This window comes from Chiloscyllium plagiosum, chromosome 10 (assembly GCF_004010195.1).
Source record: "Chiloscyllium plagiosum isolate BGI_BamShark_2017 chromosome 10, ASM401019v2, whole genome shotgun sequence".
Taxonomy (NCBI): domain Eukaryota; kingdom Metazoa; phylum Chordata; class Chondrichthyes; order Orectolobiformes; family Hemiscylliidae; genus Chiloscyllium; species Chiloscyllium plagiosum.
In genome coordinates, this window is record NC_057719.1 from 47,253,313 (window position 1) to 47,270,785 (window position 17,473).

At 38.8% G+C, this 17,473-nt stretch overlaps 1 protein-coding gene across 4 annotated transcripts in view; it reads left to right on the forward strand.

Moving 5' to 3' along the window:
• Nucleotides 1–16,717, forward strand: part of cdkn3 (cyclin-dependent kinase inhibitor 3) — a 31,721-nt gene extending 15,004 nt beyond the window's left edge. For 3 of the 4 annotated variants that reach the window (XM_043697681.1, XM_043697680.1, XM_043697682.1), the window contains exons 3-8: nucleotides 3,571–3,626; nucleotides 10,952–10,996; nucleotides 11,495–11,717; nucleotides 12,561–12,592; nucleotides 12,750–12,853; nucleotides 15,774–16,717. In XM_043697681.1, coding sequence (XP_043553616.1) covers nucleotides 3,571–3,626; nucleotides 10,952–10,996; nucleotides 11,495–11,717; nucleotides 12,561–12,592; nucleotides 12,750–12,853; nucleotides 15,774–15,863 — 550 coding nt within the window. In that variant the 3' untranslated portion in view covers nucleotides 15,864–16,717. The remainder of the gene's footprint in view (nucleotides 1–3,570; nucleotides 3,627–10,951; nucleotides 10,997–11,494; nucleotides 11,718–12,560; nucleotides 12,593–12,749; nucleotides 12,854–15,773) is intronic. The other variant, XM_043697684.1, reaches the window with a different exon arrangement.
• The last annotated feature ends 756 nt before the right edge of the window (nucleotides 16,718–17,473 follow it).

Genomic DNA, 17,473 nt, shown 5'->3' on the forward strand with positions numbered 1-17,473 from the left:
GCCAGCATCCACACGTTTTGGGGTAGTGAATTCTGTTTTAAGTTTGCTAGCCGTTATCCTAAAATTATGACCTCTCATCCTAGAATGCCCCACAAAAGGAATCATTCCAGACAGTATAGGCCTAAACTGTTGAATCTCTTTTCATATGACAAACCCCTCATCTCTGGGGTAATCTGTTTAGCTGTTTTTGATAAGTCAACCTCTTCATCCCCAGGAATCAACATAGTTAATGCCCTTTTTGAACTGTCTTCAATGCTATTACATTGTTTGAATAAAGTGAGGGATTTGCCAGACCATGAAATTACAGATTGTGGCTCAATATAGCTATGCTGCTGCTGGTATCCCAGACTTGATGATTTGTCCTTTCTACCTTCAATGTTTCTTGCAATTTCTGTTTAATGTGGAAGAGTGATTCATCGGCTGAGGGAGACCGGCAGGTTGCATGTAGCAGGTTTCCTTACCTGTATTTGAAAAGGTTCCAGAGCTCCTGAATGTATACCATGGTGCCTCCTCTGGCAATGGCAGAGTCTGAGACAGTGAGTGTATTGTGTGATTCGGTGAGTTGGACTATGTCAAGTTGTTACTTGAGTTGTCTGTTGAAGATGGCTCTCCAGAGCTTTGTCACACGATCCTGGATGTTAAAAAGATGGACTTTGCAGTGGAAGGATGTGTCAGTGACATTTCTGGGGCCTAGTTCAAAGCCCAATGGACCACCTGTTTTATTCCTTTTTGACTTTTCTATTGTAGTTGAGTACAAATAAATTATTTCGGGGGCATTTACTGGTCAACCACATTGCTGTTGATCCAGCTGGATGGGCAAGGCTGGCAGATTTCCTTCCCTAAAAACATTGATGAACCAGATGAGCTTTTATAACAGTTGTACAATCTATTAGTTTCATGATCACCCTTACCGACAGTGGTTTTTAATTTCAGGTGATAGGATTTGAACTTGTGTCTCTAGAACATTAGTCTGCTGCCCTGGATTGCCAACTCAGTAATAGTACCACAATAACACTATCCCCTAGAAGAAATTAGAGGTCAAGGAAAACTGATAGGGTTGAGTTACCAGAAAATAAAAGGAAGGAGCAGAATGGGTGAGTGTTATATTCTCCCAAGGAAACTTCATAGCAGAACAATCTTAAAGGATTTGTATTTTAATGCATAAGGTAGACGAACTAATGGCACATTTTGAGGTCACAAGGACTTTAAATTAGTTAAAAGAGTGGGAGGTCCCAGAAGAAGTTACTTAAGTTTCCTGAACAACTAGAAGGTATGGAAATGGTCAGGAGTCTAACTTCAGGCATAGCAGATAAAGGGCAACTATGAGAACGAGGGGCAGTCAGCGCAGATCTGAGGGTGTTGTACTTCAATGTGCACAGTATATGAAATAAGGTAAATGAGTTTTTAGCATAGATTGAAATTTATAGGTAGGATGTTTTGGGTAGACAGAGACATGAGTGCAAGAGGATCCGAGCTGGAACCTAAACATCCAAGGATATACATCCTCTCAGAAGGACATGCAGATGGCGGAGGGGGTGGGGTTGCCTTGTTAGTAAGAAATGAACTTAAATCAATAGTGAGAAGCGATAAAAGTCATAAGATGTCAAATCTGTGTGGGTAGAGTTGAGGAACCACAAAGGAACAACTACCCTGATGGGAGTTGTGTACAGCAGTAGTCAGGATATGAGGCAGAAACTAAATTAGGCACATGGTACTGGCATGCATAGAGAATTGGCTGAATAGTAGAAGGCAGAGAGTAGGGTGAAGGAGTCTTCCTCAGGATTGCAGTGGGTGACTAGCAGAATTCAAGTCTACTAGTGTTGGGACCACAACTATTCTCATTATACATTAACAATCTAGATGAAGAAGTTGAGGGCATTGTTGCTATGTTTGCAATGACACATAGATATGATTGAATGACAGAGCAGATTTAATGAGCTGAATGAACCAATTCTGCCCTGATAACTTATGGTTATAAGGAGCACAGGAACTCTCAAGATACAGTATTATGCTTAAATGCATTCATATGATTGTGACTAGTGTCTTGATTGACCTTTTGCTCCTGAAGCTATTAACGTAAAATCAATTTACTTCTCTATCAACATTTTTAATTAATTTGAGGTGTCAGATTTTGGGTTTCATTCTGCATTTTCAACCATGATCAAAAAGAAATTTGGACATAATTAATGTTGAATAGTTGTTTTTATGTTAAGTTCACAAAAAAATGAAGACCTGGTTGATAAGCACAAACTGGAGATCCTGGGACATAGAAAATATCATTTCGTTAACAAACTCACCCAAGCCATAATGAACAGCCATTGATACTGCTACACTTAATCTGGGACAGGACGTGGATTCAAATCTTATTTCAAATACTTGCAGTGGGCATTGAGATAGGATTGGGGAGAACGGAAGTCCCATACAGGATCAGGTAGTCTGGCCAGGTCTCCACAGCTGCAGGGCTGTAACCTGTTCAACTGACAACTTCACTATCCAATCCCTGGAGAAGGAACAAAGTCAGAAGATGAACCACAAAGAGTAGCTGTGGAGTTGGGGAACAAAAGAGGAAAATATAAATACAGAGCTGTTTGCACAAAAAAGTCATTCAGGAAGCAAGTTTCCTTCAAGAATAAAACCCACCGATATTTCAGTAGTATTTTTGTTTTATCAAAATGTTAATCAGTTCACCTTCTCAGAAAATGAGAGAAATATATGTAGAGGGTGAGTGAGGACAACTATGTTCAGTTTGTATAATAGAATAGTAATGGTCATCAGATGATGTTATTTTATGTGTGATGCAGCAAGAGTAGTAATCCATTTTGGATATTCAGAATCTTTTCCCAGTTTCCTTTATTGAAGTATATGCAGGGTAGCCAAAGGACAGAGCAACATCTCTCCTCTGACTGCCAGAACAATGATTACAGTATATTTTATAGGTGAATGTTCACATTATCCATCAATTAGAGTTCAGATTACATCCAGATTAGTATCGTATGATTGAACTTAAAAATGTGTTGCTGGAAAAGCGCAGCAGGTCAGGCAGCATCAAAGGAACAGGAGAATCTCCTTTGATGCTGCCTGACCTGCTGCACTTTTCCAGCAACACATTTTGAAGCTCTGATCTCCAGCATCTGCAGTCCTCACTTTCTCCTATGGTATGATTGATACAATATCCTTTTTTGGGTCACAATCCATCTCCTCCACACTCTTGGTTCGTCCACTCCCTTCATGTCCAAAAGTGTTCATGCTAGACTAAGCTTTTTGATTATAGTCCACTACTCTCAGGCATGTTTATGTGTTATCTTAACCTGCTCATATATTTGGATAATGGGTAAGAAGAGGCCCACATACGGAAAATCACTGGCAATACTAACTCAAGGTTAGTGTCGGAGACCAGTCCGAAATTCATAGGCCTAAGTGATGGCCTTTGTAGGTTTTATTTGTAGCAGTGATCCATTGTCTTTTTCTGATTGTTAAAATATATGCTTATTATTGCAAGTGTCTGTTGCATTTGGCCACATTAAATTGCTAAAATATATAGATAGAAATACTTTGCTATGTATTTAATAGGTTGGCTTTATCAGTGGTGAACTGCCACCAGTTCCTTGGAATCTGTGCACTGCCAGGTAAGCCATTTGATTTGATTTGATTTGATTTCTTATTATCACATGTCACGAGATACATTTAAAAGTATTGTTTTGCGTGCTATCCATGGGGTGGGGGTGTCCAGAACTTTAGGGCATAGGTTTAGGGTGAGGGGGGAATGATTTAAAAGGACCAAAGGGGCAATGTTTCATGCAGAGGGTGGTACGTGTATGGAATGAGCTGCCAGAGGAAGTGGTAGAGGCTGGTACAATTACAATGTTTAAAAGGCATCTGGATGGGTATATGTATAGGAAGGTTTTAGAGGGATATTGGTTAAGTGCTGGCAAATGGGACTAGATTAATTTAGGATATCTGGTTGGCATGGACAAGTTGGACCGAAGGGTATGTTTCCGTGCTGTACATCTCTATGACTAAATCGTACCTTACATAAGTACATCAGAATGCAGAATGCTGTGTTACAGCCATAGAGAAGGTGCAGAGAAAGATCAACTCTAATATATGAGAGGTCTGTTCACAAGTTTGATAACAATGCAGAAGAAACTGTTGGTTCGTGGTTTCAAACTTTTGTATCTTCTGCTATAGGGTTCTGGTTTGCGATCAGTAATTTGCTGATTTTTAGGTGGTGTGAATTATCCCCAGATCCCTGATTCTAACTCTGGACTTATTTAGGAATGTGAAGTGAAAAAGATAGTCGGCAGGTATTTCAGGGCAAAAGAATCTCTGTGCTTATAACATACAAAAGTATAATAAAAGAAATAAAAGCAAATGTAATAAACAGTGATATTAACGCTTGCAATTATACAGAGGGCAGTAATTAAACACATTATTAACATTAAACAAAGTTTAAACACTATTAGAAGCTAAACACAGTTTTAATCATAGATGCTTTAATCAGACTTCCTATCCTTGGGGTTCCCTGCACCGTCACCACCCACCTTCCTCTCCCTGCTAGCTAGGATGGAAACTTTGGGGTCTCAGGAGTTTCAGCTCACCATTGACAAAACACAGTTTCAAACTGCGCCCAGTTGCTGAGGTTCTTGCCGTTGGTTCTCTTGGCTTGGAACAGGCTGTGTTCAGAAGTTTTGTTTGAATAGCACTTGGTTAGCATTCCCCTACTCAGGTGTCCTTTGTTGCGATGATGCTCTTAGAAGCTGAATCAGAAAGACAAACTATGTTGGGTCTCTATGGTTCTTGGTCCCAAGGCTGCTTGTTGGGACTGGAAGCCTGCGGGGAGGCTGTTTCTGCAGAAGCTTTTTGATGGAAAGGCTCTTCCTCTCCATTGAGATCAGGGCTGGCAGTTATACAGCCTGTGTGCCCCGTATTTCTCTCAAATCTGTGTTGTCCATTTGTGTCTGGTGTTCCCTTTGAGGTCAAATAGTTTCTTGTAAATGGAAAGAGCACATGTAAAGAGTATATGTAAAGGGATTCTGATTGAAGTTGAATGCCCGATATCTCGGTGAATGAATATTGATTGAAGTTGAATGTTGGGTTCCAAAATGTTAGCATGAGGTATAACATTAGTTTCAGTCTAGTGTGTTGGGTCTGGTTAATTGTTCTCTTGGAGAGGAGGTGTACATTGTATTTCCAGGTTGAACAATAGTCCCAGACTGAAATCATTCTTGCTCTGTGTGTGTTTGTTGCAGCCTATGGTCAGGCCTTTGTCCAGCACTTTAGACAATAGGAAAATCCAAGGTCTTGTCCAGTATTTTAGATGATGGCGATTTTTCCTCAGTTCTACACTGCCCTGTCAAAGAGCGTGGAATAGAGTAGAAACGGGTTGAGAGGGTTCTTTGATTATGTTGGCTACTTTCCTGATGAAGTAGATCGAGTCAATGCAAGGAAGGCTGGTTTTCATGATGGACTGGGCTGTATTCACAACTCTCTGTAATTTCCTGCAGTCTTGGACACAGCAGTTGCCATTCCAAACTGTGATGTCTGGATATGATTCTTTCTGTGGTCCATCTATAAAAGTTGGTGAGAGTCCATGGGGACATGCCAAATTTCACTAGTCTTCTGTATGCTTTCTTAACTGTTGCATCGACACAGGTGGACCAGGAAAGACTGTTGGTGATATTTACTCCTAGGAACTTGAAGGTTTCGACCACCTCCACCTCAGTAGTATTGATAGAGATAGGGAAGGGTCCTGCACTCCACTTCCTGAAATCAATGACCAGTTCTTTCATTTCACTGACATTGAAGAAGACTGTTATCTTTATACCATGCCACTAAGCTCTATCTCTTTCCTGTACTTTGTCATGTCATTGTTTGACATCCAACCCACTGCAGTAGTATCATCAGCAAACTTGTCATCAGCCACACAGTTGTGAGTGTATAATGAGTGTACTGAGGAGCTGAGTATGCAGCCTCGTGGGGCACAGTGTTAAGGATTATTATGGAGGAAGTGTTGTTGCCTGTCCTTACTGATTGCAGTCTATGGGTCAAGAAGTCAAGGATCCAGTTGCAGAGAGGGGAGCAGAGTCTTAGGTCTCAAAGTTTGGACAGGAGTTTGGTTGGAATTATGGTGTTGAAGACGGAGCTAAAGTTAATACATAGGAGTCTGATGTAGGTGCCCTTGTTATCCAGATGTACAAGGGATAAGAGTAGGTTCAGGGAGATGGATCTATTGCGACTGTAGCCGAAGTGAAATGTACCAAGGCAATCTGGGACACTGGAATTGATGTGAATCATTACTAACCTCATAAAGAACTTCATAATAATGGATGTCAGAGCCACTGGATGGTAGTCATGAAGGCACATTGCCTGATTTTGCTTTTACACTGGGATGATAGTGGTCTTCTTGAAGCAGGTGGGAATCTCATGTCAGAGTAGGGAGAGGTTAAAGATGTCTACAAATACTCCCACCAGCTAGACCACACAGGATCTGAGTGCAAGGCCAGGGAATGGAAATTTAACCCCAAACTTTAACAAGTTTACAATCACGTTTTTTAATTCTGATTTGCAATGAAATATTCAAAATCTCTGGAATTTGTCATCTACATGGGAGAAGTATTTAAGGGGAGCTCCTTTCCTACCAAGTTGATTTTTAAACACCTTGATCAACAATGCTTATGAAGTGGGACATGGCACAGGGCAGGGTGACATAAGGCACATGGATACACAAGATGGCCATTGAGCCATCAGTTGGCCACTTGACACATAAGATGGCTGCCAGACCACAATATGGAAAGAGACAGCAGAGCAAATGCAGACACTGCCTGGGGCCACTAGAATGCCAGCACAATGCACTCACAATCTAGTTGATTAGTTTAAGGTGGGTGGGGGAGACAATACACGAGTAGCGTGCACTGCCCACCGAAGTGTCTGGGTCTAGCCAACACCTTTGATAGAAATGCTAACAGTCTGATACGGACTCACTACAGAGTGATAATAGCCAGGGATGCAGTAATCGTCCTTCTTAGGAAGAGCAATTAGCGCCTATTATTACAGCAACGGGCTTCCACGCAGACATTGAAACTAACAATGTCTGTGCTGAAACTAACAACAACCACGCTGAAATTAACAAGGCTGTGCTGGAACAGACAATGACTGTATCAAATCTATCAACGATTCTGCAATGATTACCATAAAGAAACCATGTTGCAAAGACAATAATCTCATCATTGACCTATTGTATCACAAGATGTATGTAAAAGTATCTTGACATGTGCTCCAGGTCGAGAGAAGAATGGCAGCTGACCACTGTGCTGTTGGTATCTTTCTTTCCCCAGAGCTCCGGTATTTCCTTGTACAATAAACCGAGACTGGTGATTTTCCCCATAACCGTTATAATCAGGTTTCATTAGTAAGAAATAATGGACAGTCAGATGGTATTTGTTAGCATCTCATATCTGGCCGTGTGTTAACTAAAAATCCATTGTCTTCTTCTGTGGAAGGAAAGACAGTGAGAAATACTGTGCTACAGAAATGTAGTGGCTTTAATTTGCCTTAATAGTCAATGGCAATTTAGAAAGTGAGGCTGCAACATCCTGTAAAATAGGCAAATTTTAAATGAAGTAACTCCATAAGCTAGTCTGAGTTTTAAATTGAATTCACAGATAGGATTTCTTATGCCAAACTCTCTGAATCTTACCAACAATCTCGGCATTGTCAATTTGCTGCAAATTCTGCTGGTTTTCTAATTAGAATAAGCCACAACAAGCAGCAGTGGATAATCAGTTGGCACCAACCGAAGCTGAAAAGACAGCACAGCAATTAGAATCTTTAAATAATTGAAAGTGTCAGTCTTTTCTCAGAGGTAACATCTTATTCTGAGTCGGAAGGTTTGGTTTCAAACACCACTCCAGAAACCTAAAGAACATAATCTAGATTGAGTCAGAGGTATGGCGGTTCAATTGAAGCATTAAACCAAGGCTGCAAATGCCCCCTCATTTGGGTAGAAGAGAATCAATGGTGGTATTCACAGTTCTCATTATCCTAGCCAATATATTTAACCTTCAACCAACATTAGAAAAACAAGCTAACTCACTGGATCTTCATTTCTGCAACTATGTTTTTTTATTTTGCTAATTTCCATTGACTGGTCAGTGTCCTAAAATTGTGAACAACATTACGTAAATATGTTATTTATTTCTAAAGTTTAAACTGAAGTTACAGATGATATAATATCATGCTTTTTATTAAAAACTTAAGGTCTTCCTGGAGCCTATGGCAGAAGGATTAAGCAAACCCACCGCAATAAAGAGGAAACACACCCTTATCTTCTTTGCATTTTGAAGCTAATGAATTCATCCCAGGTGTTAATGTTTCCATTAAAGACCACAGCCCTTTACAAAGGAATTGAACTTTCAGTTAATAGCTGAACGGATTACAGGACAAGATTAGCCATTTTACTGTAGCAAACAAATGAAAAACACTATTGATTCAACACTTTTTTATAGGCATTATATTTAAAGTTATAGAACTGAACTCCTTTCACAAACAACCAAAAAAAACCTATCTGGCAGATGTTAGATTGTCCTTTAAACAAAAATTCAAGGATCCTCGAAACACTCCGAAATGTTTCCATGCTTCCAAGGGTTTAATTCCAATGTTTTCCTTTCCCAAATGGAAACTTTTAACTGCAGAATCAACATTTACTGTGGGTGTTCCTAGAAACTTCTCTCTCTAGCTAAATCTAAGCAAATTTTTCAGAGTCCTTTGAACTTCTCCAGGTCTTCATCTTTGCAGTCTGAGAATAAGTTTAAACCTCTCTGTCTCTTTCCACATACACAAGTTCAAATCCAACCTCAGTAGCTAATGCAATTTAAATTCAATGAATAAAATCTGTTTAATTTCAGTGACAGTCATCACAAAATGATCAGTTATTGTTAAAAACTCATCTGTTTCACTAATTCCTTTAAGGAAGGAAATCTGCCATCTTTACCTGGTCTAATTGACATGTGACTTCAGATTCATAGCAATGATTTGTCAGGCAGTTCTTTTATCTAAATTGAATTAACTTGAAAACTGGCCTAAATACCAGGAAACAATCAATTAGTGTCGTAATTCCCTTCTAACTGATAAGGCTAACAGTGAAGTAGCCTACAAGTTCCAACAAAGTACAGTGGTGACCCCGGAATCCGAACGCCCTATTGTTCGAACAAATCGGAATCCGAACAATTATTTCGAGAATATTTTGCCCTAAAATCCGAACAAATTTTCAGAATCCGAACACCATGTACCATTCAGGTGGCACATTGTTTGTTCAGTTCATCCCCGGAAGTAGTCGTGTATCCATCACTAGTTTACCTCGTGATTTGTGCTGGTTTTTTTAATTATCACCCTTGTGCATTCACCATTGCACCCAAGAAGAGCAGTGAAGCAAATAAGTGCATTCACCATTAGCACTCCTCACTAAGGTAAAGGAAGTTATTTTCATGTTAGTACATTTATTTCTTGCTTTTATTAAAAGTGTCTTGAAAATGTTTTTTTTTGGGTCCAGAAACAGATTAATTCACTTTCCATTATTTCTTATCAGGAAAATAGTTTCACAATCCAAACAGCCTCCTGGAACGAACTAAATTCGGATTCCGAGGCACCACTGTATTTAATTTAACGATATAAGTAATTTCCTCTTTAATTTTGTTTTGCACCAATTAAGGGTAGATTGCCCATGTGACCTTTTTAGCGGCTGGAGATTATGGACTTCCCTCTTGTCACTTTTTGCCCATCACATATGGGCATTATTCTACAGATTCCATATAACCTCAATTCTACAGTTTTCACCACTGATACGTATCATGCATGTGGTATATTATCTGAGAGTAGTAGCATAGATGGACAACTAGTACACACTTATGGAACTGTTTACAATAAAAACAAATTGTTCAACAGGATTCAGAAACAGTTTTTCATATAACAAATAAACACAGACACAAACTCTGGGGACTGTTACTACTTATGGAAAAATTGAATCTCCCCCCTTCCCAGGAAAAATTTAGACAGTAAGAAAGATGATAGGAGGTAAGTGTTACAATAACTCTTTCTCTTATCTCCCCCCAACCCCATCATCTTTACTTTCATACAAGAGGAACATTCACTCCTGATAAGCAGCAATTATGCTTCATTCTAGATTCAGGAGACCAGGGCTTGGCCAACCTTGGCAACCTAATGCTGTTGTAAACTAATGTTTGATGGAGGAGAATAATTCCTATTTGATTTTTCTTTTTTTTCAGCCAACAATGGGAGCTGAAATAAGCTTGCTTTTGTGGGGAATAGCAAATCAAGCGTGCGACTGTTGCATACATCAACACAGTAGTTATACAAGACTGTTGCCTTCTTTTACTGATTGAACTCGCTAGGAGAACAAGAACAGAAGCCATGGAGTGGACAAAAGAGGCCACAATTTTTTTTAAGAAGTGTTACCCTTGTGGACTAAACCTCCAGGATTCACAAGGAATCCTTCAGTCTCCCTGGCCCCAGTTTTGCTTCACTTTCTCAACCCAGGCATTGAGTTCCAAAGTCCAGTCCATGTAACCCAAGCATTTAATAGGAATATTAATTGCAATGGTCAAGAAAATAATGCAGTTACAACAATGCAGCATGCAATAGAAGAGGCAACATGCAGGTTGCACCAGTTGTTGGGATAATTGTTGCAGTTGAATTAGGTTTTATTGGAAATATATACTACAAAATAATAAATGGGATCATTAGTAACCAAATAAGAGTGTTGCAACAATCACTTGTCTTGATGTCAGCCCTTAACTAATTTCATGGCTTTTTTGTCAAACTTGCCTTTAGGAAAATAATGATATACCGGTATTAGAATGTCCTATGTTATAATATTGCTTCCATTTTAATAAATCTGGATTCACAAAAATTATTAAATACTACTTTATTTAAACAGGTTGTAAATTTAAAGATGTAAGAAGAAACCTTCAGAAAGATTTAGGTAATTCATATTTATATATGTATATCGTGTTTCTGGTCTTGGGTTCAAGGAAGGTATCCATTTTTTGATAACACTTTGATCTTAACTTTTTTGCATTTGAAGCTGTACTTCACTATTTCATTTATACTTTATTTGGGGCTTCTTTCTACCCTGTTGCAGGAGATTTGCTTGCAGACTTCTTCTAATGCTGTTGTAAACTAATGTTTGATGGAGGAGAATAATTCCTATTTGATTTTTCTTTTTTTTCAGCCAACAATGGGAGCTGAAATAAGCTTGCTTTTGTGGGGAATAGCAAATCAAGCGTGCGACTGTTGCATACATCAACACAGTAGTTATACAAGACTGTTGCCTTCTTTTACTGATTGAACTCAATTTAGATAAGCCAGTAGCTCCTGTGATCTGCATTGTCAATTCTGTAGTTGGGATTACATGTTATAAACTGTATGTCTTATATGGAATTAATCAGTCATCGTCTCCATATTCTTCATTTATTCACAGAAGAGCTCAAGAGTCACAACATACAGGATGTATTTGTGCTCTGTACCAAAGGAGAGATGGTGAAATACAGGGTTCCAGGCTTGTTGGAATCATACGAGCAACAGGGATTCAAAGTGTATCATTATCCTTTCCCTGATGGTAGTGTTCCAGATATTGCTAACTGTTGGAAAATTCTGGAAGAGTTGAGAATCTGCTTGGAAAACGCAAAAAGAATTCTTATCCAGTAAGTGCATTGCAACTGTTAATTGTGAACTTGTAAAAAATGTAATCTTTTATGGTAAATCATTTGCAAATGCAAGTAACTATGTCTCAGTTATGATCAAGTATAGAAATTGTTTAAGACAGATTAGTTGTAACATGGTGAGACTGACTTCCACATTGCATAAGTGCTAACATCACCAAAGTCCAAATTCGGTGGATTAGCTATGCTAAATTGCCCAGAATGTCCTGGAATGGGCATAATGGGCCGAATGGTCTGCTTCCATACCGTAGGGATTCTGAGTTTCCCATGTCAGACTATCCTGAATATTCTGGGGAGCTACTGCATTATTGGTGCCTCTGAATGGGAGCTTGGAACCAACAAACTGCTGCAAGATTTGAAAGACAGTATCAGTTTTGTCAGTGTTTTTGATTGAAGAAGCAGTTACACATGGTCTGCTACAAACATTTTCTCTGGAGGGCAAGTGTTTCCAGTCAAAAAAAAAGGCAAGATGGGCTGTCCGAGCAGATAACCCTTAAAATGTAATTTTATTCCAGATTCTAAGCAAACGAATCTGAAATGCAAACAAGTCCTTTTACAAAGCCACTTTTGACTCAATTCCTGCCACAGAGTTGACATCTAGTCTTCAAGGGTGCCTCATTAAATGGGACATTGAATATTCATTTATTATAATTAGTGAGTGTGTTCAATTGAGGGATGTCTCCATGTTCTAGATGGTTGATTAATCCTGGCAAACTGATTAGCATGTTATATACACATAAAAATAGTGGATAATATTGATGCAAAATGTCTTTTAAATCAGAATCCCAAACATTTTCTTGAAACACACTCTAATTATCTTTGCAGATGTTACGGAGGTCTTGGACGTTCATGTCTAAGTAAGTGCAAAATTTAATATCCTATTCTTTCACTTCTTTGTAAACTTTCCCTTTTCTACCAAAGAAAAATTGAAGAGTGCTTCCTTAACTCTCAAGTGTCAAGTAATCAGGTTAATAAAACAATTTGAAAGCATTTCCTTCTTACATTGTCTCCTAGTTGCAGCATGTCTTCTACTTCAGTTGTCTGATACTATGTTACCAGAAGAAGCAATTGGCCACCTTCGTGAACTGAGAGGAGCTGCAGCAATACAAACAGTGAAGGTATAAATGAATTCCGTCTCAAATCCTTAGACCACAAGAAATAGGAAAAGGAGTAGGCTGCCCAGTCTGTCAGGTCAGCTCTGTCTTTGATTAGGATGATGGTTGATCTGACAATTCTTGATCCTCCTACTGATCAAGGATTGATATCCCAGCCTTTAGGACTCTGCCCCCTCAGCTATCTCAACCACAAGGACTCTACCCCCTCAGCTCTCTCAATCCTCTGAAAGAAATTCCTCATCTCAGTCTTAAACTAGTTCCCCTTTATGTGCCTCTGGTCCTTGACACTCCCATAAGGGGAAACATCCTCTCAGCATTTACCCTGTCAAACCTCTTAAGGATTTTATATTTCAATTAGATCACCTCTCATTCTTCCAAACTAGTCCCAAGAGTCCCAACTCATTTAGTCTTTTGCTCTGAAGACAATTCCTGCATGCCAAGGATCATGTGGTGAACCTTCTCTGAACTGCCTTCAATGAAATGACAACTGCAAATATGGCTCCACTATGTTCACATCCTTCCTTCAAGTCATTAATAGCTTTTGTAATTAGTTGCATTCCCAGCATTGATCTTTTTAGAATCTCGCTGTTCTGGGTCGCCAATCTGGAAGCAAACCCCTTATCCCGACTTGCTGTTTCTTGCCCTTGAGCCAATTCTCTCTCGCTGCCAAATGTACTACCTCAAAAACTGTCGACTTAATCATTTTAGTACCTTGTCAAATGCCTTCTGGAAGTCCAAACACAACATAACTACTGGTTCCCCTCGATTCACTCTGGTTGAGATATCCTCAAAAAACCCTAATAATCAGTGAGACATTATGTCCCTTTTGTGAAACTATGCTGACTCTGCTTGAATAGGTGGATTTTCCAAATGAGCTACTTCTTGCTTAATAATTGATGCCAATAGTTTTCCAACAATAGATGTTAGGATAATCAGCATATAATTACCTGCTTTTTGTCTCCCTTCCTGTTTGAATAGGTGTGTCACATTAGCAGTTTTCCAATCCTTTGGTACTTCTCCACAATTCAACTATTTTTGGAAAATTACAACCAATACATCCTGTAGCTATTTCAGTAGCTGCCTCTTTTAGGTCTTCTGGCCCTGATGGTTTATATCCTATCTGCCTTTTGCCCCATTAGTTTATTTACTGCTACTTCTTTAGTGATATTTAATTCCTCCCCTATTTTCTTTCATATTAATGGGAAGCTTGTTGTGTATTCCACTGTAAAATGATGCAAAATATGTTTAACTCCTCTGCCATGTCCTTTGTTTCCCCAGATTCATTTTCTAAGGGGCCTATGTTCACTTTGACTTCTCTTCCTTTTTACGTATTTAAAGGTCTTATTGTCAGCTTAAAGGTCTTATTTCATGCCAGTGTGCCATTATGTTTATTTTCTGCCTTTATTATCTTTCAGTCCTCCTTTGAGAGATTCTGAATTTATCCTATCTTCAGGGCTATCAATAACTTTGGCCACATTCAACTTAATTCTCACCTTCCTTGGTTAGCCATATCTCACTCTGAGGCTTTTCCTCCTTTTTGGATGTATTTTTGCTGAGTGTCATGAATTACCTCAAGTGTCTACCACTGTTTGCTTACTGTTATTCCTGTTAATCTGTCCAGTGCACTTTAGCTAACTCTATTCTTGTGTCATTGTAATTCCTTTTAACTTAAAGTTATTTCGTAACTGGGTTTCTCACACTCAAACGGTGGGAAGGTCCTAGGGAGTGTTGCTGAACAAAGAGACCTTGGAGTACAGGTTCATAGCTCCTTGAAAGTGGAGTCGCAGGTAGATAGGATAGTGAAGAAGGTATTTGGTATGCTTTCTTTTATCGGTCAGAGTATGGAGTACAGGAGTTGGGACATCATGTTGCAGCTATACAGGACATTGGTTAGGCCACTGTTGGAATATTGCGTGCAATTCTGGTCTCCTTCCTATCGGAAAGATGTTGTCAGAGCTGAGGGGTAACCTTATAGGGGTTTACAAAATTATGAGGGGCATGGATAGGATAAATAGACAAAGTCTTTTCCCTGGGATGAGAGTTGGGGCGGCACGGTGGCTCAGTGGTTAGCACTGCTGCTTCACAGCACTAGGGGCCCAGGTTCGATTCCAGCCTTGGACAACTGTCTGTGTGGAGTTTGCACATTCTCCCTGTGTCTGCGTGGGTTTCCTCTGGGTACTCCGGTTTCCTCCCACAATCCAAAGATACTAAGTAGCCCATAGGTTAAGTGCGTTAGTCAGAGGGAAATGGGTCTTGGTGGGTTACTCTTCGGAGGGTCGGTGTGGACCTGTTGGGCGGAAGGGCCTGTTTCTACACTGTAGGGAATCTAATCTAATCTAAATAGAGGGCATAGGTTTAGGGTGAGAGGGGAAAGACATAAAAGAGGCTGGTACAATTGCAACCTTTAAAAGGCATTTGGATGGGTATATGAATAGGAAGGGTTTGGAGGGATGTAGGCCGGGTGCTGGTAGGTGGGACTAGATTGGGTTGGGATATCTGGTTAGACCGAAGGGTCTGTTTCCATGCTGTACATCTCTATGACTCTATGATCTTTTAATCAGAGATGGTTAATTAAATACATCTCATTACGATTACCAGATCCAAGATAGGCTGCTCCCTGGTTGGCTCCATGACATATTGCTCTGGGAAACTATCCTTACGGTGCACTGAATTTGTCGTCATAGCTACCCTTTTCAGTTTGATTAACCCAATCAACATGAAGAATAACATCACTCCTAACTATTGCTATATTCATCTTACATGTTCCTATTATTTAGCGTTTATAGTCTTTCCCACAGTGTTGGGGGGGGGGGGGGGGGGGGGGGGAGAATATCTGTGATCAAATAACGGATGTACTCAGCAAATAAAATGGAATATTAATAATTAAAATGCATTTTAACTATTATGCTGTTTTGTTTGACAGCAATACAACTATTTGCATGACTTTCGGGATAACATGGCAACATACCTGGCAACAAAAGACGATGTTGCAGCCCGATCAGTGTCAAGATAGAAAAAAGAAAGCAAACCTTTCAGGCTGTACATTGTATATAAATTTTACAATTATCTGACCTAGACAGAAGAATTCTGACTAAAAACCATTAAGTTGTAATGCTCAGTCTTTCTTCCACAGCTATGCCATGCTGGCTGCGTAATTCCAGCATTTTCCAATTTATTTCAAATTTGCTAGCTGCATTTTCCATTTGTCTTACATCATATCAAACCTGTTTGGGGCTTTTATTTACTGGTTACAGTTTTATATCGAAATACTAAATTGTATGGCATTTTTCAGAAAGTACATGGATATATAGTTACCATTTTAATATACGATGTGAAGTAACTGATTTTCACAGCTGGATCACAAACAGGACAGAAATAACTACACCATGTGTTTTAAGGAACAGTTAATCAAAAAATTATGTTGAGAGCAAACAATTGTCTACATAGATAATATGTGTAACTCAGGTTAAACTTAGCCTGAGATAACGATAAATGTCACAACTCAGTATTCAAACTGAACAGTGGAAAAAATGCCATGTTATTTGTGTTGGTACTTTTCTACATATGAAAGATGCATGTGAGTGAATCCAAAGATATTATACAAATGTACTTCAGATTTTTTTTGGTGGTCACTTTAGGTCACTAAACTGCTGAAAAATAGTCACGCATTCAGCATACAAAAGGTTTCTCCAGAAGTGTTTGAGTTTGAATTGCATGTCATTCCATATATAAAGAAACAATACATTATATTGTCGTATAACAAACTATGCCCATTTACTCAACACTGATCGCTTCATAACTTTCCTATAAGGCTCGTAGTGAGAAAGCAAAAGCAAACTCAACATAAAATACAATTAACTCGTCAATTCTCAATGTATGAATAGGCTCAATGTAAAAGTAAAAATGCATTAATATTAAACTCTATCCTTATAAAAGTACTATAGCATACAGGAATGGGTTGGTAAAGTCTTTAATCAGTTTTTTCATTTACAATTGTACCTTTGCAATAAAATGTTATGTGTCCATTCTTAAAAAGCATCAGCCTCAATTTGCTAACAGGAATATTTGTAATGTAGTTTTAAACACAACTCAAGAGGTTCCATATTACTATTTCATTACTGACGTTTCCCATGGTTCACCTAAACATTAAATGTTGCATTTTTCAGCACACATTTTTAACATTTGTTCATTTATTTCCTAGCTTTTTATTTGTAGGATTTTGTGCAGAAAAGTAAACATAGCTGATAAACACTACATCTAGTGATGAGTGCACCAACTAACAAAAGCTATTATGAAAAATGAGTTTTTTATTTGAACCTCAATCATAATTAGAACAACTGCTACACTAAGGCTCAAAATAACCAAATACGTTATGTAGTGAGTACATAAAAACTACATAAATATGTCAGTCAAATCAACATTGAGTACTTTGGCACCATTACTAGAGCTAAAACATTTTTAAATAAATGTTATTTTGCATGGGAAAGGGACCCATTTGTGTAAAAAGAACTTTAATCTGTGTACTCTGTAAAGACTGACTATCATAGGTTATTTCCATAATTTTTCTGTGCGTTAAACTTAAATTCTGTTTTGCACAATCCAAAAGAAACAATAAAATGTTCA